At 39.5% G+C, this 22,857-nt stretch overlaps 1 protein-coding gene across 2 annotated transcripts in view; it reads left to right on the top strand.

Moving 5' to 3' along the window:
* The first annotated feature begins 2,574 nt into the window (after positions 1-2,574).
* Positions 2,575-22,857, top strand: part of GPR149 (G protein-coupled receptor 149) — a 34,622-nt gene continuing 14,339 nt past the window's right edge. Inside the window, exons 1-3 of one of the 2 annotated variants that reach the window (XM_019491852.2) lie at positions 2,575-4,739; positions 5,712-5,904; positions 9,991-10,427. In XM_019491852.2, the coding sequence (XP_019347397.1) occupies positions 3,774-4,739; positions 5,712-5,904; positions 9,991-10,427 (1,596 nt within the window). In that variant the 5' untranslated portion in view covers positions 2,575-3,773. Of the gene's footprint in view, positions 4,740-5,711; positions 5,905-9,948; positions 10,428-22,857 lie in introns of both variants that reach the window. The other variant, XM_006263878.4, reaches the window with a different exon arrangement.

The following is a 22,857-nucleotide window of genomic DNA, read 5'->3' as shown; positions in this document are numbered from 1 at the left end:
TCTCTGATTAATGCTGGTTTCACTTAGAGATGAGAAAGAAGATGTGGGTGGTATGAGGACAAGCATATTATTACTTAACAACTGTGTAAGGAAACCAGGATGTGTGGCTGGGGCTCTACAATGGAGTGAGAGTGAGTACAGGTTTAGGGAATTAAACCGTGTTTCTTATTCCAGCAAAGTTCCATCTTTTGCACTGGAAGAAAGAAGCTTTCTGTGTGTCTTTATCAGAAGTTGACTCAATTTGAACTGGCTTGCATTTTAGGTAAAATTAATGGCAAAGTTAATCTCTTAAGTATTTTAGTTTTGTAAAGGTATGCAACTTCATGAAGCTGTTGTAGTTTTCAGTTAAACTTGTCACAAAGATTGGCAAGGTATAGATCAGGTCATTTAATATACTGAATGGCAAGTGAAGCAGAATTTACTTATAAATTGCTTGTACTTGATAAGAAAGGAGATTAAAAAATCTGAGAGAGATTTTTTCCTTTAAAAACTATAATAAGCATTTCTTTCCAAATAAGCAGGGGAAATTGCTTTTACCAAAGGGTTCAACACTTACAGAAAGTATGAAGGCTTCGTATGAAGAAATAAGAGAGCGGTCTTTACATCAGTGAAAACATGTGCATAGGAGATCATCCAGTAATTGAGATTTTGAACCAGGAGTTTTCATAAACATTGTATTTGATTTCTCAGCTAGACCCAAAGCAGCTGGCATAGCAGTCAGACCTACTGTAAATGCAAGTAAAACATTTCATGATGCAAGAAGTAACAAAGAAACATTTCCCAATGGGAAAAAAAAATCTAAGGGTTTTTGAAATAGTCTCTAAAGAACATCAAGTTCCCTTCATAGAAATGTGGCAAGGGAGAACAGTTCATGCATCCAGTGAGAGAATGTGCAGGGAATACAAGAATGAAGGAAGTTGAGAGCTAGGGCTGTGCAAAGCTTCGGGTGCTGATTCAATTCGGAGGAGATTCGGCCTGATTCAGTGGCAAAACCTCCAAATCTGAATTGAATCAGGAGACCAATAAAAGGTCCAAATCGATTTGAAGCTCTCCAAATTGATTTGGAAAAGTCAGAGAACTTTGGAGATTTGGGCAGTCCCCGTTCCCTGCCACAGGGAGCTGGACCCGGACTCCATGCTGGTAAGTAGGGGGCAGAGGAGGGGGGGTCCCATCCCCTGCCTGCTCCCCCAGCCCCCCTGAGTGCCCCTGACCCCCTCCCACTGTTCCCATGGCTGCCCCACCTCCCAGCTGTTAAAAAAAAGCCCCATACTTACCAGCTGCTCCAGTGGCCTCAGGGCTTTTGGAGGCTCATAGCAGAGCGCCACCAAATAGTGTGGGGCAGTAGGGCGCGGGGATCACCCCCCCCCCGCCCCACCTACAGCAGTTGGTAAGTGCAGGGCTTTTTCCTTTTTTTTTAAAGAGCTGGAAACTGGGACTGCGAGAGCAGGTGGGGGGTGGGGGCTTGTGACAGAGCCCCCCACGCAGCATGGGGCAGTGGGTGGTAGCGGGGATTGCCCCCCACACCTGGCAGCAGCTGGTGAGTGCTGGGTTTTTTTTTTTCCAAATATCTGGGAGCTGGGGCCGCGCGAGGCAGCCATTGATGGGGCTGGGAGAGTAGACAAGGGATGGGACCAAATTGGAGATTTGGTGGTGGGCGAATCTCTGAACCAGATTTGGTTGAATCAATTTGGGACAGTAATTCAAATCACTAAATTGAATCACTGTCCCCTGAATCAGTCGAATCCGAATCCAAAGCGAATACTAGCTGCTTTGCATAGGCTTATTGAGAGCACAGCTACTGAAACCAAAAAATAATGATCCAAAAACAGTTGATGTGTGTTTCTCCTCCTGTTGCTTGACAATATTTATGACAAGACTTGGATTATTCATATCACCATTAAGAGTACTGCTGTTAATTTTTGTTGGCTTGAGGCAGGGACAGCAGTAGTTTGTAAGCTTACTTTCAAGGGAATGAGCCCAACCTTCAGCTGGAGCAGCACATGTTCACAGTCAGTAGTCCTGTAGGACAAGGAAGTCACATGGGTCAGTTCCAATCCTGTTCTACTCTGAAGGAAAGGTATGTGAGCCAAGTCCTGGGATATGTCTGATGTAGCTTCAGACTTGAAAAGTGAGTGGTCTGTTAATCCACTCTGAAGCTTTCTGATCCTTGAGCTGCTCTTGAGGAGCAATTTATAGTAGCTTTGAAATTGTTCCAAATTGCAGTAGTCCTTAAAGGGCTAACTGGGGACCCACTGGATGCGGTCCCACGTCTTTCACTTAACACCCTACCATGCTGAAGACATCATCTGCTGTCAAGCTGTATGCCCATTGTTTTGTACTGAAAAAGCAGCACAAGGGAGGTGGATTGGGGATCAGGATTAGGCTGGTGATATAGGTTTTAAGTGAAATTAGTTTAGAACATTGATCAAGAATTTTCATGTATATCTACAATAATCCTACACAACAGGACAGTAAAGCTAAGGAACCCCTCCCCCCCCCCCCCCCGAACATGTTTTTTTTTAATAGAAGGAGTATTGTTGGTCAGAGCAGAGAGGCAGAGCTGTGCAAAATTATTGCATTACTCTTTCCTGCCTGCAAGATGCTGGTCTGTTGCCGATGCTGGCAATTTGTCACTTTGATCAGCATCATATTTACAAACTATAAGACAGTTACACCCACCAGAAGATGCTCACATTGCAGGGTTGCCTGTACTTAGTCAAGTGCCTTGTGTATTTGATGCCATTCACATTGGATTTTCTGTGAAATAGAAGTTTATATTCCTCAGCATAAGGCTGAGCTATCACAAAGGCAGTGCATAACTTTCCAACTTGCAGTGCTGATTGTTGTGCATTTGCAACAACATTTTGCTAATAAGTAAATACACACATGCACACACACACACACAAGCATGCATGCATACAGCCAGAGTAAGACTAAAAAAAAATGTTTGAAAGCCCAAACACACCTCTGCTTCATCTTTTTATAAAGGCTTCTGCAGCTTCCCCCTTTCCATGCTCTGAGTACAGAAAATGTAAAAATAAAAAGCAGCTCTCTGCAGCTTGTACTGTAGCCATAGAGCAGGCCTGGGTATTAAGGGATGACATTTATGGCTGACATCAGATCTGAGTATTTGCATTGGATTTTCGTGTCAGCATTGGAGGTGGGGCTTAGCAAAGACACTGTTTTGTGCTTGTGATCTAGCTAAGAGGCAGCTCTGTCTGAGAAGATACTCATTTCCCTCTTTTCTGTTATCCTGCTTGGATCTGACTCCTCCCTCCTGCAGCTCTGAACAGCGCAGTCTGAATCAAAGAGCCTCTCATTCTCTACTATGTTTCTCCGTGAGCCAGTAGGACTTGAACATGTCGGTCTTCATTTCAGTGGAACTCTCAAGTAAAAGCACATTGTCTGACATCTGTCAAAAGTGAATGGCTTTTTTTTTTTAACCTCAAGAGCAAAACTTAGCCAACCTCTTCTATTTGGACGGATTATAAAGCAGCAGACCAACCCCCCCTCCCATATCTCTTTTAAGGAGGATTTGCTTTTTTATGCTTTTTGGTACATATGTTAATGTTTCCTTTGACGGAGCCAGATTTGTGAGCATGAGTTGCTTTGGACAGCGAGAGAGGACACATCTGAACGTATCCTGATCAGGTGCCAAAAGGGAGAGTCTTTGAGAACAAAGAAGAAACTTGTGATGAGGAGCTAACAGTTAAGGTACATCTGATGAAAACTTGTGAAGTCAGTGAGGAAACCCAATAAAATCCTTAAGGACAATGTCGGTAGCAACTAATAATTTATCGCTAAATGGGACAAACTTTGTTCCTGAAAATCATGGCATTCTGGATAAATCCAATGGAGGAACAACTTTGAATATTTTTCTTTTTTGCTTGACTTTTATAATTACATTCACTGCTCTTATAGGCAGTGTTTATTCACTAGTTACCCTGCTGAAAATGCAAAACAAAACCACTGTTTCAGTGATTGTGACTTCCCTGTCTGTGGATGATTTGATAAGTGTTGTGCCAGTGACAATCTTTATGCTCATGCAGTGGTCCAGCGAGGCACTCCCTACATCTCTGTGCACCACCTCAGCTCTGCTGTATTTATTTCAGGGCATTTCTAGCAATCTGAAAGGCTCTCTTATAGTTTCGTACAATTTCTACACAATCAACAAAGCGGTGAGGATAAGTCCGGGAACCTCCAAACAGCCAGTGAGCGTGATATGGGCCATTCTCATGATTTGGATCGTCAGTTTGCTGATATGTATTTTGCCTCTCTGTGGTTGGGGCACCTATGCACCCACCTCCTGGGGTTGCTTCACTGACTGCACCAGTTCCTATGTCTTGTTTTTATTTATTGTCTATGCTCTGTGCTTCTGCCTCCTTACTGTGCTTTCTGTCCCTCTAACTTACCAGCTGTTGTGTTCAGATGAACAACAGCATCTTTATGTTGATTACCAGGAAATATCCCGAGGCTATCTAACCCCTGGTACACCCCCCATCTGTAGTACCACTCCATCCCTTTCTCCAGAGGACCCTGTGGATAAAACCTTAAAGCATTTCCAAGATGCCTGTCCAAGCTCAGAGACAGCATTGAGAAAAAGTGCAGCTGAGAGCAGTGGACTTGAGCCCCATTGCATAAACAGTACATGGAGCAGGAGCTTCACTGTGGGGTTTGCTCAGAAACGCTTTTCACTCATCCTTGCTTTGACAAAAGTCATTCTTTGGCTTCCGATGATGGTAAAATGTCAAACTTTTTACTACTTTCAATCATTTCTTTCAAATAGGATGTGAGTTTGTGTGCTATTCATTAAAACAGAAATGCATGCTACTTATCCAGCAGCTATTAATTGTATCCGCAAAAGTCATTACAAATTGATTTGTGCTTCAGTAAATCCATGTATCTTGCTTTTATTAGGATTGAGATAGCCAAATAATACTCTATTTTTACACCCAGGTTCTTCTACTGAGGCTAATGCAGCTACATAGAGCTAACCAAATGTAGGGGTGAATGAAATTCAATAGGTTGTGGTCTAAACACTCTTTCACAAGTATTAGTTTGACTTCGAGATCTGTGCGTTTGACTAAGGTAGATTCTCCCCAATCCTCAGAGTTGTGAGTCATGCCCTTTGCCAATTGTTTCTGGATAAGAAACTGCAGCTTGTCTGCTGAGTGATGAAGACTGTACATCTTTGTAATTATTCCAGCATTATTTTGATTTGGTATATGAATGGTGCAATATGTGAAAAAGATCTGGCTTAAGAATGTTGTTCAGTGTTATCTTCATCTCCTAAGTCTGTATGGAATAAGCATCTTCACCTCTTTCCATTGATACACAGAATTATAAAGCATTTGAAGTCCAATTTTGTGTGTCCCGAGAGTAAGGGATGCTCTGTACCTTATCGGCGTGGCTCAGCGGTTTCTCTTGAATTGCTCAGTGTCTGAACTGCTGCTTGAGCAGTACTCAGGCATCAATATTTATTGTCTCACTTGCAGCACAAGGTATTTTGAGGAATACAGAAAAGGGAGAGAGATTGTGGGAGAACCTTTGGTTAACATCTCTTGAAAGCGAAAGTCCAAAAGCTTAGCACAAAATCAATTAAAACAACCTGTGACTTTTATTTTTGTCATATTAACAATGAGATGTTTTTGTTGTTCCTGAAGATATTACATGATTGGAGCCATTTAATTTCTTAATACTCTGCCTTTCAGATACAAATCGTTGTCCAGCACATAGTTGATTTTCAAAGCCTTTCCTTTGAAACATTCAGTTTTCTACTGACTTTGCTAGCTGCCACGGTCACCCCAGTGTTTGTTTTATCAGAACGCTGGATCCACCTGCCCTGTGGCTGCATCATTAACTGCAAGAGGAATGTATATGCTGTCTCTTCAGAAGAAAGCAAAAGTAAGTATGGGAAACAGGAAGAGAAGCTATCTCAAGTAATATGCTATATGGGAACACACTATTAAGAAATTTTGTAATAGTTTAGGAAGTAACTTGTTGGCACCAATATGCAATTCTCCTTTATACCTTTCATAGAAGGCTCTAAATGGTCTTCATAAATATTCATAAGCCTTTCAAAGCCCCATGAGATGAGTGGACAGTATTATTATTATTATGATTTATAATCTGGGGAATTGAGGCACAGAAAGCTTAAGTGACTTGTCCAAGATCATACAGCAAATCATTAGCAGAGTGTCTAGTAAAATCTAGGATTCCAACACCCAGCTCCCTCACCTCCACTTCTAGACACCGCTCCCTCTCTAAAACAGCATTCCTGCTGAAGTTTGACATGACTTAGTAAAATTCATGGTCCACACTAAACACATTTAAAGCCAGACAAAAACACTTCTCAATTTAGAATAACCTCACACCCCTGAATTACTAGAACCCTGTCAATGAGAGAATACATTAACTGCACATCTGCTGTGCAGCTACTGAGCAGCCTTGGGTGTTGACATGAATTCACAACCAGAGCCATGGGCAAACAGCAAGAGAGTGTAAACACCCATAACATCTCTTGTGTTTGTTAAAGCTAGGGGCTTAGAACACACTTTACCACAAATATTTGTTCACATAATTAAGGAATTCACCCAGTCCATGTGTCATATTTTGAGCATGTTGGGCTCCCATAAATAACTTGCCTGGACCCTCTAAAATGCTAAAGCCAGCCCTGCTGGGCCTCCATGTAAAAGTGGGTTATGGTGTCCATCTCCCTGTCTATCCATGCTGCAAAGGCTGCTTAGGGCACTGTTCTGACACTGCTAGCAATTGCCCATCTCGGCTGTCCCAGATGCAGATTCTGTGTCTTCTAACATCTCTGCCATGGTCTAAGGTTATGCTATCTAAAATCAATTTATGGTGTTCTATGTTTTCCATGAGGGCACATACCTGGGAACTCAGTTATTGCTCACACATTTCCACTTAGTTACTGGTCATGCTCACCATTTTCCCCCTGCATGTCTCAGCTTACAGAGGCCATGTAGAGCTAGAAATTCATGGTTTTTCCATCTACCGGTATTTGGATGATAGGCTATATCATCAGATTTCTCTATATGGGTTATACCACTGGATATCCATTTGACCCTACATGCTTATAAAATATAAGAAAACCCCCCTCCAGCCACTTTCCCTTCCCAAGCCACTTACTTGGCCCTCCTTCTGACTGCTAGTGCAAATATGATTATGAGTAACAATTTTTAGAGCAGATTAACATGTAGGAACACAAATTGGAATTGATTTGAGTCAGTTTGTGGTTAACAAATTGCTTTTCATGATGTCTTACCTATACCCACAGCTTAAGCCACATTTTAGTCAGACATTATCTGGTACTAAAAAAATAAATCTGCAAGCAGAAATTGTATAAGCTTTTAAAACAAAACATCATTGTTCTTTTGATAGACTTCGAACAAGATGAGGAAATTTTAGCTATGGTTATGATACATCTCTGGGTGCTCTTAATACCAGAAGCAACTTTAGTTTTGTGTAAAGTGCTGTTGTCAGAATCTCCTGATTTTTAGGTATAAATCTCAGTGGTCACAATTACCTATGTAGTGTCTTCAGTTTCTAATATACCCATTAAAAATAGGACAGAACATCAAATTAAGGAGGTCTAAATGAGAAAATAGATTTTCTACTGTTTTTTTCTGAGGAAAGGGATTATTATTAAATGATGTTTAATAAGCACTCAAGTCTTTTTGGGTTCCTGCAGATGTGCGGGGAGGCTACTCAAATGCATTGTAATTACAGTGAATTGGAGCAGATTATTAACTGAGTTGATTAATCGAGTCTGCTGGAGCATGCTACTTAGCGACCTCCAACAGCCTCTGCGTCTCAGGTACCAGCATCTCCATGTTTCAAAATGGCGGTGGGGGCACTTTAAAGCTCATCCAATGAGCTTTAGTTAAAGTGCTCCCACTGCCATTTTGAAGCACAGGGATGCTGATACACAAGACAATGCAGGTACTTTGATTAGAGCGGCTCTCAGAGATACTCTAATTAAAGCGTTCCCCCCACCCCCAGAGCATATGTAAAAATGCCCTTTAATTATAGTGCATTTACATTAATCATGCACACAAGCATTGCTTTACGTTCAATAATTATAAAGGTTACAAGAAAAAATTTACCAGAGGAAATTAAATACATCTGTACTTATTAAGCCTTTGTAAATATATAATAAATATGATATATTAACAATAACCATAAGCAAGTCAAAAAGGGAGCAGCAGTCCCTGTCAGATGTATTATTGAAAATAACAGTAACAGAGGAAAATATCACTTCTTTTGCATTTCATTTAGGATGCTGTGTTGCAATTATATTCATATATAATACTGTTTTTCTTTTTTATATTAGAATTTCAGCAGCAAGAGCTACTTGTTTGATTCTTTTGCTAGGCCTGAGTCTGCTGTTGCCTATGACCTGCTTCAAAGGAAACTCAAATCAATGGACAATCTCCCTTTGAAAATTAGAACCATACATACTATTGATGGTCTGTCCTCATCCACTCTTTAATCTGATATTAATTTGTTGACCTGTTGTGGTTCAGTGGCAGAATCCTTGTCTGCTTTGTCAGGTTTGATTCCTGGACATGCACATAACTACAGCCATCGAGGCACCAAATGTCTGGACTCAGTCTGGCCTTTGGATTCTCAATGGTCTAAAGAGGAAGGGAGCAGACTCCACTCCTCCATACTGCTAGATGTGTATGTCAAAGGCCTGGGTGATCATACACCATGACCCAAGATGATTGGCAGTTTCCTACTACTAAAATTTGTTGACTTCAGTGGATTTTTTCCTGGTTCGTATTATAATACTTAAGAAGAAAACAAGGCCCATTATCTTCAGAAAAACATTCTTTGCTTCCTGTCTTTAATTCTCTTTGCAAACCTTTCCTTCAAACCTAGAATGATTTGTATACTAACGCTTGGCCTTTTAACCCATTTCACAAAGAGAGTGGCTGCAGATTTTCATGAAAACAGTTTACTCGAGATAGTGTTGCCCAGAGTCTAGCGTAATATTTAGAAAGAAAAACATATGACAGATGGTGAAGCAACAATTATATAATAAACTAAACAGAAACTCTTTGTTTTTAGATGTTTATGCTAGAGGCCATTCTCAGTTATTAACAGAATGATTGAGTTTGTGATTTCGCCCCTAGTTAAACATGATCTTTTAAAAATAAAAACTATAATGTATACAAATAAATGCTTTAGAAATGGTTTCCAGTACTTTTCTTTTAAAATGGTTTAATATAGGTTTGATAAGGAGATGCCTTAATTAGCTGTATAGGAGACCTGCCATTGATTATTGTATCTTATAGCAGGGAAAAAAACTAAGGATATTTGTTTGATGGGAAGAACAAGAGAACTCTTTCTTAATACTTAAAGACTGCATTGATGAAACATAGTTAGCCAGGGTATTGATATTGGAGAATATATACTCCAATACTGAAGACCATATAATTGATATATGAAGTCTCTTGTTCAACTACACTATTATTTTCTGATGTAGAATTGTATTTGTTTTGTCTCAGAATTTCTGAGAATTTCTCAGTATCCACAACTGAAATAAAAAATGGATAAAAGATATAGCAAATAAACTATAATTTGGCTTTTACTTCTTCTACGGATTTTATTACACTTTGAAACTCCTGCTCTTTAGAAAATGATGGGTAAAACTATTCCTTATTTATGGCCATTCAAAAAAGTTGAACATATAGCTTGCTCTTAGAAAGAAGTGATATATCTAATGGTACAAATGGAAAAATGCTATGATTCTGCTATTTCTCAACAATTCATACTTTTAAGGATAAAGAAATGCTGTTATTTTTTCCTGATTTTTATTTACAGATGAAAATAAGTCTATTTTAATACATTTTATAACATTTCTTCTTCCTTCTCCCTTCTGTTTAATATTTTAAGTATGGAAAATTTTCCCTTTCTGTTTAGCAAAAAGGAGAGGTTTTGAATTCAATCTGTCATTCCACCAAGGTTATGGAATCTACAAGATATCCGATGAAAACCACCAGCACTATGATGATGATGATAAATCTATATCATATCACAACTTGATGAACTATGACAGTGAAAATACAAAAGAATCTCAAAAAGAGAGCAGCAAAATTCTTAATTCTACCAATACTGAGTTCAGCACCATACCCTTGGAGGACAGCTCCTTGCTTAAAGATACCAATAAATGCAAAAAACTGGACACTACAGAGATCAAGCAAGATCTTGGGAAAGACAAGAATATGGACCATCTCCTTTCTGACAAACTAGGAACATTTAAAAGAGAAGAAGTCAGAAATTTTGAGAAATCCATGTTTTTGGAAGGACAAGAGAGAAGGCTGTCCCATGAGGAAAGTCGTAAACCAGAACTCTCAGATTGGGAATGGTGCAGAAGCAAGTCTGAAAGGACCCCACGCCAGGTAAAGCATGCTTTTCAGTTTTTAAATTTCTTTAATTCCTTTGAAATACATTTTTAATTTTGCTTGAAAAAAATGCCGTTGGCCCTATTAATGATGCAATTTTTTGCGGTAGAAAATACAGGTTCCAACAGACAGTCACACCAAACATGTTAATGTATATATTCAGGCACCTTTTTCTACACTCTTTCCCCTTACTATATTGCTAGAATTGTTTCCCATGTGCACCACTATTTATAGATTTTAAATTTGCAAATGCATTTTAATAGGATAATTGTAATAAAAGTTAAAAAGGAAATATTTTTAATTTTACTCTAATTAATAGGCATTTCCTGTGTCAATGAATCACATATGCAAAGGCAAATTTTAACTACATGCTAAATTTTTTAATGCTTACATTTTGGACGGTCTGGGGCATGAAAAATGCACATGAAAACAATAGACGGTTGAAAAGATTCGTGCAAAAATACAGGCACAGTTATAGAGATTCAGTGAAGGCCTTATGAAAAATTGCCATATAATTTCAAAATGGTTATCATAAAGAACTGTGGTCTTAGCTAATACACTTTTGATTTATTAGTTTCTCTCTAAAGGAAAACATTTTGAAAACTTTAGTGTGTTAATACAGTTCTGAAATCCAGCTAACAGTATTGAGAGATCTTTTTAATGAATTGAGATTTTGCACATATAATCCTTCTCCTGAGATTGTTCTGTCTGTAAGCATTGGTCATAGGGGACTCATATGAAGACCTTGCTTCATTCTGGTCCAGTAGAGTAAGAGAACAAAAATAGCACTCTTTCATTCCTGACTTGCTACCTATAGTTATTAGGAACAGCACAGAGAAGAGAATACCCACTGTCCAGCCCCTCCCTTTCATGGTACAAAGGAGTAGGTGGAGTGTTGGCTTTCTTTTCTTTGCCATGACAACCAGAGATGCTGAGCAGGTGGCCCGAGTGGCGGAAAACTATACCTGAAAAAAGTTCTGACTCTTTTTCCTATCCTAGTCAGGTAATAGGGGAAACAGGAACTGAATTGTGATATTGGAACCACTTGTCCTGAATCAGGCAGACTGAAATTGCAGATTATCCTATAGCATGAATTTAAGCTGAAAACGCAAATGAAAAGCAACATATCTTTTGGATGATGTACTATACATTTATTTATTCAGTGAAATGCAGTTGACTGGATTTCAATCTTGGTATCTGTATTTCTGTTGATATTAACTGGGAAGATGATGCATCTTAATATGAACATTCCTTTATGTGCTATGTTAAGTAGACTGCTACTGGGAGCAAGTAGGGTCCAGGAACTAAGTTAGTTTACTTTGTACTTCATATGAAGATCCTCTGATATGCAGTGATCGAGGTCTTAGATTTTCTGCCTCCTAAAATTTTGGGATCGTGAACAAAAGGCCAAGTATTGGCTTCAGGCAGAATGTAAAACTCAATAACTGCAGCTATAGGGGAAACTGAAGTGAGCAATGTTTGCATCTCAATCTTCTCTTTGCCAGAACTGCTGAGTTTACACTTCAGGATCTCTTCAGTTACTGAGTTCTGAGAAAGCTTTCCATCATGGATTTGAGTGAAAAGGATTAAGATGTGTAATAGTATTGCAAAGCATTAAGATCCAAACCTCTATTTCTTAGTATGGACTGTTCATGCGTCTGACACAAGTAATCTATGAAGACACTTTTGGGTTGCCTGAGATAATTCAAATAATGATATTTTAGTGCATTAATATTTACCCATTTTCAGCTCAAATCATTAGAGAATATTTGAGGGGAATATTGCCTGTTCTGCTTTGTGTCTGATACAGTCAGATTTTTAAGTACTTCTGTAAATTGGCTCTGAGGCTACCTGAAATGTCAGCTTTGCCTACTCACTTGCAGATGTCATCAGGTTCCTTGTTTAAATCCAAATGAAACCATAATTTGCTATAAGGGTATGAACTGAAGATGAGACATCCAAGAGAAAAGAGGAAATAGGGACAAAAGTATAAAAGATATCAAATTCACCCAAGGAACCTTGTCTGCCTAATACAAAGGATAATAAATCTTTTTCTTCATTATTGACTTACTAGTTAATGTTTTATTTTGTTTTTTATCAGGATCTTGTATGTTAAATAACAAAATTTATGATCTTACCTATGATTATTTTTGACAGTTTTTTAGCTGTAGGGAAAACACCATTTAATTAATAAATGCTCCTAAAGCTTTATAGGAGTTGTGACACTGGAGAAAAACATGAGTCACTGTCTTTGGATGAACAAACAAAAATATGCATAAATAGTAAAGATTGGAATGCTCAAGAAAAATGGTTAAAAGTGAAATACTTGCTATTGCAACAGTGACAAACTGAGCCAGGACAGTTGTTATACTCCCTCTGCCCTCTAGTGGTCACACAAATAAAGTTTCAGTTACCTCTCAAAGTGATCCAAATGGACTTAATCTAAATCAGTGGAAAGCACTGTGTGCCCTGTCAAACATATTTGCAGGAGATGTGACAGAGTGATTCTGGCCCACAGCCAGAATTGGAGAAAAAAAGCTAATAAGGTTCCTCAGAAACAGAGAATCATTTTAGAAAATGTTAATACTTAGAAAATGTAAGCAAATCCCAAGAGGAAAACAAAACTGCTTATCTTGGGAGTTAACAGCTGGGCCTGGTTAAGGATATATAAATCATGATTAGGCCAGTTCTAGACATGGAAAAAATATAAATGTGTTATATTTTTCCATGTCTAGAATCTAATTATTGGACGGTTGCTTTAAATTCGACCCACGCAAAGCAGTGGTAGGGGACAAGGGACCCTCATCCCATGCCCCCTATGTTTGTGCCTGCTCCCCCCATCATCTGTCATCCCAAATCCCCCTCCACCCCTTGCACCACCCTGCTGATTGCTTTCTGAGCAGCAGCTCTAGCTCCGGGGCAGACAGCAGTGGCCCTGGCTTGGCCTGGGCTGGCCCAGCCAGGAAGAAGCAACAGAAGCAGCTCTGGGCCTGGTTGAATCAGGACCAGAGTGACTGGAGCTGAAACTAAGCAGTGGGGAACTGGCAGCCAGGAGAGAAGGCTGTGTGGTCTCCCCCACATTTCCCTGCAAATCACACACCATGGGTCGGCCCATGAACCCCCATCCCGCCCCACCCCTGCTGCATGAGGTACCCCAGCCTGGGGCAAGCATTGGCCCTGAGCCAGTACTCAAATCTAAGCAGTGAGGCTTTTTTTCCCCACTTGATGACTGGGGAAAAGAACCTTGTCTTGGATTCAAGTAAATACCATATCTAAATAATGCAAAAAGTCAGTTTTGCATAAACTGTAAACTGAGCCAGAACTGAATAAAAGAGACCGTTTCTAGATGGTGGAATTACTAGCCATTAAAAAAGTGTTTATTCATTTTTGGAATGCAGTGATGAACACTTTTTGTTCTATACAAAATGAAACTGTCCCCACATATACCACGTATAATCTAGTAGACAGAGTCAGGTTATGCTCTTGTGGGTTTATTGCTGTTTTATAGTAGCCTCCAGTAATTTTTATTTCAACAAGAGTTCTCCTTGAAGGCTGTCCTTTCAAACTGCTAGACCTGTGACTTCTACCTACAGCTGGTACCAGCCTCTGCCTGTGAAGCAGCTGGCAATGATTACATGTGGCTAGCTTTATTTGCCCTGGGGATGGTGTTTGTCACTTTTTGGACAGACCTCATCACCCCTTGCCATTGCCTGGAATCCCAATTTGTGCTTTTTTTGACATTTTCCAAATTACAGCACAGTGTGAAGTTGTCAGGCATTAATGGTCTTAAGGTCTAAAGTTCAAGATCTGTAGTTACAAGATTTCTTTGTGTCTGACATTCACCTCTAGCTTCCAGACCCCCACAAAGCTGATGTCCTGCTCTCTGTTAGCTGTGTGGGCTTCTGGCATGCACTGATCATTGACAAGGCTAAGAAAATGTAGACTAATCTTTCAGTGAAATTAAACCTTGGGTCATCTACAGGTACTGCTTATTGGAGCAACTGGCTCCAGTAGCTGCTTATACATATGATCTTTTTTTATTTTTTATAAGTGTTGAAAGCTTTTTCTAATTAGAGCAGCAATAGATAATGTACTTGAAGAAATGTTCCTGCAGAGGCAGGGGGAATGAGTGTTCCTGTATACTTTTAGCAGATAAAAAGTATATTTATTTCACTTCTTGTAAAGAAGTTGCAATTCTTCTGTAGGACATATAGAGTACATCCCTGCATGCAGGGGACATGTGCTTTCAGTGGCAAAAATAGTAGAAGCACAAATTTCTGCGGCTACATTTTGCCACAATGCATGCCCCTGCACTTGTGCTTTGATGTGGGGCAAATTTCCCCAGTTTGGGCAAACTGCCCTTTCCCCACTCCTCCTGGCCCAGCATGCTGGAGAAACCAGGGCACAACTAAAAAAAAAACAGTGGAGATGCTTAAGCCAACAATCAGAGCATCTCCCCAGAGGACCAAGCCTCCATATCTGCTGCTGCACACTTCTGTCATGTGTGCCATGCCACATTTTTCTCGCCTTTTTTTTTTTTGCTACTGGGATTTCTCAGTAGCAAAATTTGCCCCCACACTGCAAATTTGCAGCACGGAGCACATTTTAACATTCTGGGCATGTGATTTGTGGTGCCACAAACCATGCATGCCTGTGCATCTGGATGCTGCTTAAGGGCATGTCCCTATGAGCGGGAACATGTGTTTCCCTGGAGACAAACAGCAGTGGCACAATGTGTGCTGCTGCTACTTATCCCCAGGGAATGCCCATGCCTAGTGCACTCTGGGGTAAGGGAGGCTGGGGTAGGAGAGGCGGGGGGGGGGCTGGGGCCAGCAACTGTTCTGGTCCCAGCAGCCTTACCTGGGGTATTGCTGGCCTCCGGCAGCTGTAGCCATGGTGATCCTGCAGCAGGGAGCCTGGCTGGCAGCCAGAACACGGCTTGGGCTGGTCAGGGTTGCACCACCTTGCTTTTTTTGGGCATGGGTTTTTTTGAACCTGGGATCTTGTGGGTTAAAAAAAACCCTCCCTGCAAATTTGTAGCCTGAAGTGTAGTGTGTGGCACTGCAGACAGGTCTGTGTCGCTGCATACCATACGCCCACGCTCATCTGGACATACACATAGAGTGCATTGCATGAAATACCGCTTTAGGAGGTCAAGATGATGAAGTTAAAACATTTTGGTGGTTATAGGAATTTAAGATTCATCCTGAACACTGCTACTTCTCTGTGACCATTTGGAATCAGAGCTCCACTTTCCCAGGTGCTATGCAAATACCTAGGAAAATGGCCCCATTCCTGCCTAAGAGTTTATAATCTAAACCTGATCTTTGAGCAGTTGTAAGGAGCTGCACAGGTTTCTAAATAGCCCAAATAACAAATAGTAGATTCACCTTCAATCAGAGGGATAACTATACCCTTTACTTCATGTTCAAGCCACATCCCACAACTCATTGTCATTGCTATCATTACACAAATGAAGCCTCAGGCACCTTTCTTTTAGTTGTGCCTCTATCTTTACCTATTGCTTTGTAGTTGAATTGTAGCATAGTTGTAGCAATGCTGGTTTTGCAATAACTTTTATTGGACCAACTACTGGTATATACAACAGTAACTGTGTTTTCCAAATGAGCAAAACCAGAACTGGGGATCATCAACTTTTTGGGAGGCTCATTTATCTATGACTTGTCATTAGTTCTCCAATAACTTACACACCTGTTGACTAAAGACAAGTTACAGGGGGAAAAAAAGAAAAACTCTGGTGTCCCAAAACAAGCAACCTGAAGGTTGGCTCAGCAGGAAAAGAACAGGTCTTCCAGAACCCAGTCCCCTCTAACATGCTGCAGTCCACAGGCAAGTCAAGAGCATCCTGTGACCAGCAGTAGCAAAGGTAACACGGTAATCTAATCCTAGCGCATATATTTCATCCACCAGAAGCAGAAGGTAGCTCTTGATGCCACCACTGCTGGTTCCAGCACTGGCAAAGGTCAAGGAAATTAGTTGATGTCACAAAAGTACTATGATAAGAACCTAGATAGATCCTCTTCAAGTCGTCTGGCCAAAACCTTGTCAACAGGCTAATATGATGGGAGATGGGGGTTTCCACACAAAAATAATTATTCATTTGAGCATCATCACCATCAAGTATGCACTTTTTAAAAATCACCTTGATGGTGGATATAAAAATGTTAAATATTTGATCCATTATGTGCTAATTTGTTTTAAAAATCAAATGGATATTTAAAAAGGTCAAGGAAAGTTCAATGAGAACTAATTGGAAATGCATTTTATCATAGTTGTGTAACTTCATTAAATAATTGATGAAAAAATTACAAGTAGTACTCTGGATATAAACTGCCTGCTATGTACTAAGATTGATTTTAAGACCACAGGAGAACTTTTAATTCAGAATATCGGGTAAAATTTCCTGAAGTACCTAAGTCCCAGTTTCAAAAGTGTACCTAAGTCTCCTAATATTTTCTTTTAAATATTGCCATATTTCTATTGGATGTGATTCTGCTCTCTCTAAACCTGCAGAAGTTCTGTTGAACTTTAACGGTTATCTAAATCAGAAGCTCTTTGTAGCTTAATAGTAACATTAAAAAACCCTGAATAAAGTGGACTAATTGCAGAGTGGGAGCTAAATATCTCTAATGGAGCAACTCTGTACATTGACAACAACTTTGACAGTATTTGAACCCATACATTTATATAAATGGTATTTTTGTTCAATGTTAATTTGGAAATGGAAAAAAACATGTTAATGAAGTCTTCAGGAACCAGTGCAAATTTAGTATATTTCATTGAAGATCTTTTTTTCAGGAGGTGTATTGCAACTGATATTCACACTGTGTGTTGATGCTAGGGGAAAGCATGGTTTAACACGGTGCTTCCTGACTGAGTGGAAAGTCTTGAATTTCACCATTTAATCAATGCATGCCCTCACAAGCAAGTTCTGTTATCAGCGGATTGGTGACAAGAACTTGCAGCAATCAATTCTGTGCTATTCCTTTCCATCCTGCCAAGGCATACTGTGCATCATTTTCAAGGTCTTGATAAAAGGTGAGAAAAGCAACATGGGGAGAAGGAACATGTTAAATTATGTGCCCAAACATGATTTAGAGCAAGAAAGCTATAAGCCTGCTCTGAAAATGGCATCTCTTAGGAGCCAGCAAAAAGTGCTATTTAACCACAGCATAGAAATTAAGCATGTACTTTTCTGATCTGACTGACCTCCTTTTTCAGTCTACTGTTTCAAGGGAACCATTAACTAATTTATCTCTTCTGTTCTTCACCTAACCAGCTGCTGTCAGCCAGTTCTTATGATTACATAACTTCATCTGTTCAGCTTTTCGGTAGCACAGAAAGAGATGGTTATTACAAAGGAAGAGGGTATGAAGTGTTCTGTTTTCATTCCCAGAAATAATACATATGTATAAGATCTTCTCTACCTCTTATTTAGAAAAAAAAAAAGCCTACCAATTTCCTGTAATAATGGTCCAAAACACATAGCTCTAACTCTATGCTAATCTTTATTTTTCCTATCGTTACCAATAATATGGTATTTTGTGGCCATTTACAGTTTTAGAGGGGTTTCCATTACTGTGCCAGACTGAACATAAGTCTAGTTCTTGGACCAAATTCATGTCTAATGGAACTTTCTTGTGTTTACTGAATTACATCAAGGATGAATTTGACATTCATTTTCCCTGCTCCTTTGCAGCTTTACAATGCGGAAACTCCACTGATTTCTGTTTGTCAAAGCTGTTACCAGAGTACTTTTTCTATGTTGTTTCTATGGTGCAGGGATTAGTTACAGAAAGACAGAAAGTAATTATTATCCTTTGAACATTACTTTTACAGATTATGTAATCAAAATAATAGTATTACTAAAACAATAGGCTGAATTCTAACAATCCTTTTTACTGAATGTGCAGGATATTAGCTCTTTGGGCCTTGTACTGTGACATTTTTTATAAGTAGCCACTACTCAAACAGTTGCACAGAGACAGAGCAATCACTGGATTACAGGGCAGAGCTCTATTTCTGCTTTTAGAGCTTTACCCATTTGCTGTATAGAAGGAAAAGGTCTAAAAGAACAAAAAGTGTGTTTGACAGAGGAGTAGGAAAATTGCTTTGTTCACTTCTTAGCCACCTGGAACAGATAGGTAATATAATACGCTCCCATTTTATGTCAGAGCCATTCTTGCTTTTTAAAGGGTATTGCCCAAGTGTATGTGGACAATTAACTTTGCAAGTTATATAATTTACTAAGAATACGTGTTACTTTAAATTTAAAAATGAAGGCTTAGATTTTTTCCATAGTTGGCAATGGGATGTTGATGCACCATGTTCTATGAATCAGGGGTCTTTGGAAATCTCAGCTGAAATGTGCTTTCTTTGAGGGATGCGTCTTTAGAACAGTATTCAGAAATGTTCATTTACGTGTTTGGTGAGACCATGTCTGTGCACATGTCTGTTTGCACAAATGCTGGGGAAAGGCTGTTTTTCCTACACACACTTGCATAAATGGGACTTCTGATTATTCATTTTTGTTAATTGCTCCTAATTCATTTTCTCTTTTTAGAGAAAGTTTCAGTTGACCAGTCAGGAAACAAACAATACCATATCCAAAGCCTAGTGCTGATCATCCTTAAGGTAGCCATCACTCTGACAAGTCCCCTTTGAAGTGGGACGTCGCATAGCAGCTTGTGGAGCCCTCAGCTTTCACTCTCCCCCTTATCTTTCATGCCAGCAGGCAAGGCGCCCCATTAGAACCGAGTGGCATGATGCTCAGGGGATGTAATTAGGTTATTCATTTTGAATACTAGCTCTTCAGGGCAGAATCCTTTCTGTCGGTTGCTGCCATACCAGAAAATAGTGATGCAATACTTACTGGCAACTTTTTTGCCAAATCAGCACAATGCACTAGACAGCATAATCACCAGTTCCTTGAGGGGTAGACAGGAAAGGATATAAAATTAGATCTAGCTCCTGGCTCAGGCTCAGAGAACCACAGGCTGTAGGTGGATTTATCTGAAGGTACCTGTCTAGAGAACTTAATCTTAAATTCTGTTAAAAATCATTTTGCCATTAGATTGCTGTAGTGTAGAATGGGATGATTTCTTGGCATACGTTAACCCTTCTTCTGGTTTGTTTTAATTTTTACATTTGTTAAAAGCCAGATTTTGGATATGATCAGTCCAGTTTAGGAACACCCCACTCTGAATAGTTCATTGTCATGCATGGAACAAAAGAACCATTAAGGTGAATTAAAGGATCAGAATTTACCTTTCTAAAGGCACCCGAGTCTGTAGAATGTGGCTCACTGCAGCTAAAGAAAAACTACAAGATATACACATGATGAGAAATATTGCTAAGCCAGTTGTTGAGAATATTCATATTTTGGAACACTAGTTCATGTTGATTCTGTCTTTGGATTGGCATGTCCTCCTACATGTCATTTCTTACCTATTTACATCCTGCCAACTCTCTTCTTTTCTTCCCTCCCTCTTCAGATTTCCTCCTACTCTGTCATGAATACTTTTTTTAATCATCCTTGCTCCTTTATCACCTTTCTGTAGATATGCCTGACCTATTCCTGTAGCTGCAGATGTATATGTTTCTGCCAATCAAAAATAACCCCATTGGTGTGGTTACTCCACTTCCATAAGCCTTTCTTGATACAAAGCAGGTATCAAGGGCTCCACCAATAAGATGGAGTGGAGACAAAATGAACACATGGAGTGTTGTACTGTATATTAATCACAGTGTTTACAAGATAAAAGTATTCTCCAAGGGGATATTTTCTGCAACGGATCTTAGTTGTGTTTCTCCCATTAACTTTAATGAAAGTTAGGAGGGTAAATCTATACCATGTGCATTAAAATGCACACTTTTGGATTTATCTGATAAAATCATCCTGTACAATTCCTTCCAACTCTTTTCCAGCAGTATGTGTGTTCTGAACTTATATTCGTGGTTATTTTAGTCTCTTCCATTACAAATCCTTCTGAAACAGGACAGATGTTTTTCATGATGTCCCTATATCATTTTATCCATTGCCAAATCTGTAGATGTTGGAAGGGTTTTGTCTTCCACAAAGGCATTTCTGTAATGCTCCTTAGAATTGGTTTGGATAAATGGTGGCAGGAATCAAGAGTTCTGAGTTTTATAACATGTTCTACATGTCATTTTTACATGTAGCACACTCTATAGCCATAGGACTACCTATGCTCCATCAACTGATCGAAGATTGCTTCAGACTGGACATAAGGAAAAACGTCTTTACATGTTGAGAGCCAAGGGTTTGGAGCAGGCTCTCCCCAGGGATGGTACAGTCACCCACCCTGCCGATCTTCGAAAAGCATCTTGATGCCCACCTTGCTGGGGTCATCTGACCCCAGCAGTCTTTCCTGCCCAAGTGCAGGGGGGCTGGATCTGTAAGGTCCCTTCCAGCCCCTAGCATCTATGAAACTATAAAGTTAAGCCATGGCCTAAAGAGGCTTTCCATCTACATAACCCATAGGAAAAGTTCGTTGAGCTGGGAGCCAAGAGTTTTGCACTCACCTCAATATTATTTCAAGCACAACTAGAAAGAGCATTTGGATTCCTAATATGACAGAACTAGTATTTTTCTCAATTCAGCTTTGTTGTGGCTAAAAATAAACATGTCAAACTTACAGCCTACATTTCTGATGTGTAGTCACTGCTGCAACTACTAAAGCCCTCCCACAAATAAAAACCAGAATTCCTGATCTCTCTGGTCATATGTGTTGGAAATGTTTTTCAGTACTTTTTTAAAGCTAGTTTATCCAATTCATATAGAAAGACAACATCCTTAAGTGAGTTCTGTAGTTAAACATTATTATCTTTCAGTTATAGCACAGGTGCTCCGCAGTTCAGTCCTCTTATCATGTTTTCTGTCATACAGTTTTGAAGGATGAGAATTATAGTCTTCATGACCTTGTTCTGAATGTATGTGAGAGGAGAGAGAGACTGAAAAATAAATAGTGCTAAAAGCAAAGCCATCTCCAGTGCACAGATCCTTTAGCTCGGGAATTATGGCTTGGGATAGTATAAGGGAGTTGGAAGGCTCAGAGTAGCTCTTAGCAACTCAAACTTTTTCAGAATGAATAGTAACTATTTTACTGAAATGAGTGACTACTGAGTCAGACCAAAACATCCAAGGTCCAAACTAAAAATCTCAGTCAGGAAGATTCCTCCCCTCCCTCTTTATATTTAATAGGTTTGCCTAAGTGAAGGATGCTGCCCAAAGCTTTCATGAAGAGAATTATTGCTGGTTATTTTATGTTTGATCAGATTTTTGGTGGAAATGCTAGTATTACTTTTGGACATATTATATGGGTTATATAAGTCATTTGGAGAAGAGGATATGTTAAAGTAAGCAGAGTCTCCAGTGGATTCTACTTTCATTTCAGTGTTTTGAATCAAAACTAACTACTGATATGGTTGCTCCATTACCAAATAGGTTGGAGAGAAGAATGAGGCTGCCTGTACTTCATACACATACACCCTAAAGAAGAATAGGAAGAGAAATGTTCAACATAAAACAGGCTTAGAAAAATTATTTTTGTCATTTGTTAACTCTTTTCCAGATGCATTTATGAGAAATATCTTTAGCACTTTATGTAATGGTAGGTTTTCTCCTCTCTTCTGTAGAATAGTGTGTTGAACAGTGAGTACCAGTATAACTAGGTATTACTTTTGCCTCTAGCTAAGTACCCTTAGGCAACAGAAACCTATCAGAATTTAATATAATATAGATTTTACTGGTTTTTCTCACGACTTGATATCTTGTCTGCTAGATGCCTCAAGGAAATTCTTTTAAGAGGCTCTTATCTCTAGAACCATTTATGTGCACTGCAAATAGAAGGGACAAAAGGATTTGTCATTGATTTCACTTAGATAGAGTCACTGTTATATCAACTCACCTGCTTACAGTTGGAGATGGTTTGTTTTTAGTCATGGGAATAAATCCAGAGTCAGGTACTAAGATAAGTTATTTGTCTTGCCTTCATATGTGCATCCCATCCCCAAAAGACTAACAATAAGGGAAATAGTAAATGCCAGTCCCAACAGAGATGCCTACGATATGAATAAACAAGGAGACTGAAGTATCTTGAACAAAATCAAGCCCACTCTGGCCAAATGACCCCTAAAGCACACCAGTGCTATGGTGGCAGTGCACTCCAGATGGACTACCCTGCATGTGAAATTCCCATTCAATCCTGCTAACATGCTTCAAATCAAGAAGTACGCTAGTGAAACCATCCGGGTATCTTTCTGCTGTCACTCTCAAGAGCTTGATTTCCAGCACGCTTGAGAGCAACTGCTGAAGCAACCATGAGCAGCCTCACCAGCTTTCTAGGTCTGTGCTAAGCTTTGGTCCATGAATCAATTCGGCCTG

Source organism: Alligator mississippiensis, chromosome 7 (genome assembly GCF_030867095.1).
Source record: "Alligator mississippiensis isolate rAllMis1 chromosome 7, rAllMis1, whole genome shotgun sequence".
Lineage (NCBI taxonomy): Eukaryota > Metazoa > Chordata > Crocodylia > Alligatoridae > Alligator > Alligator mississippiensis.
The sequence above is the reverse complement of the archived record's forward strand: the minus strand, read 5'-3'. Positions and strand labels throughout refer to the sequence as shown.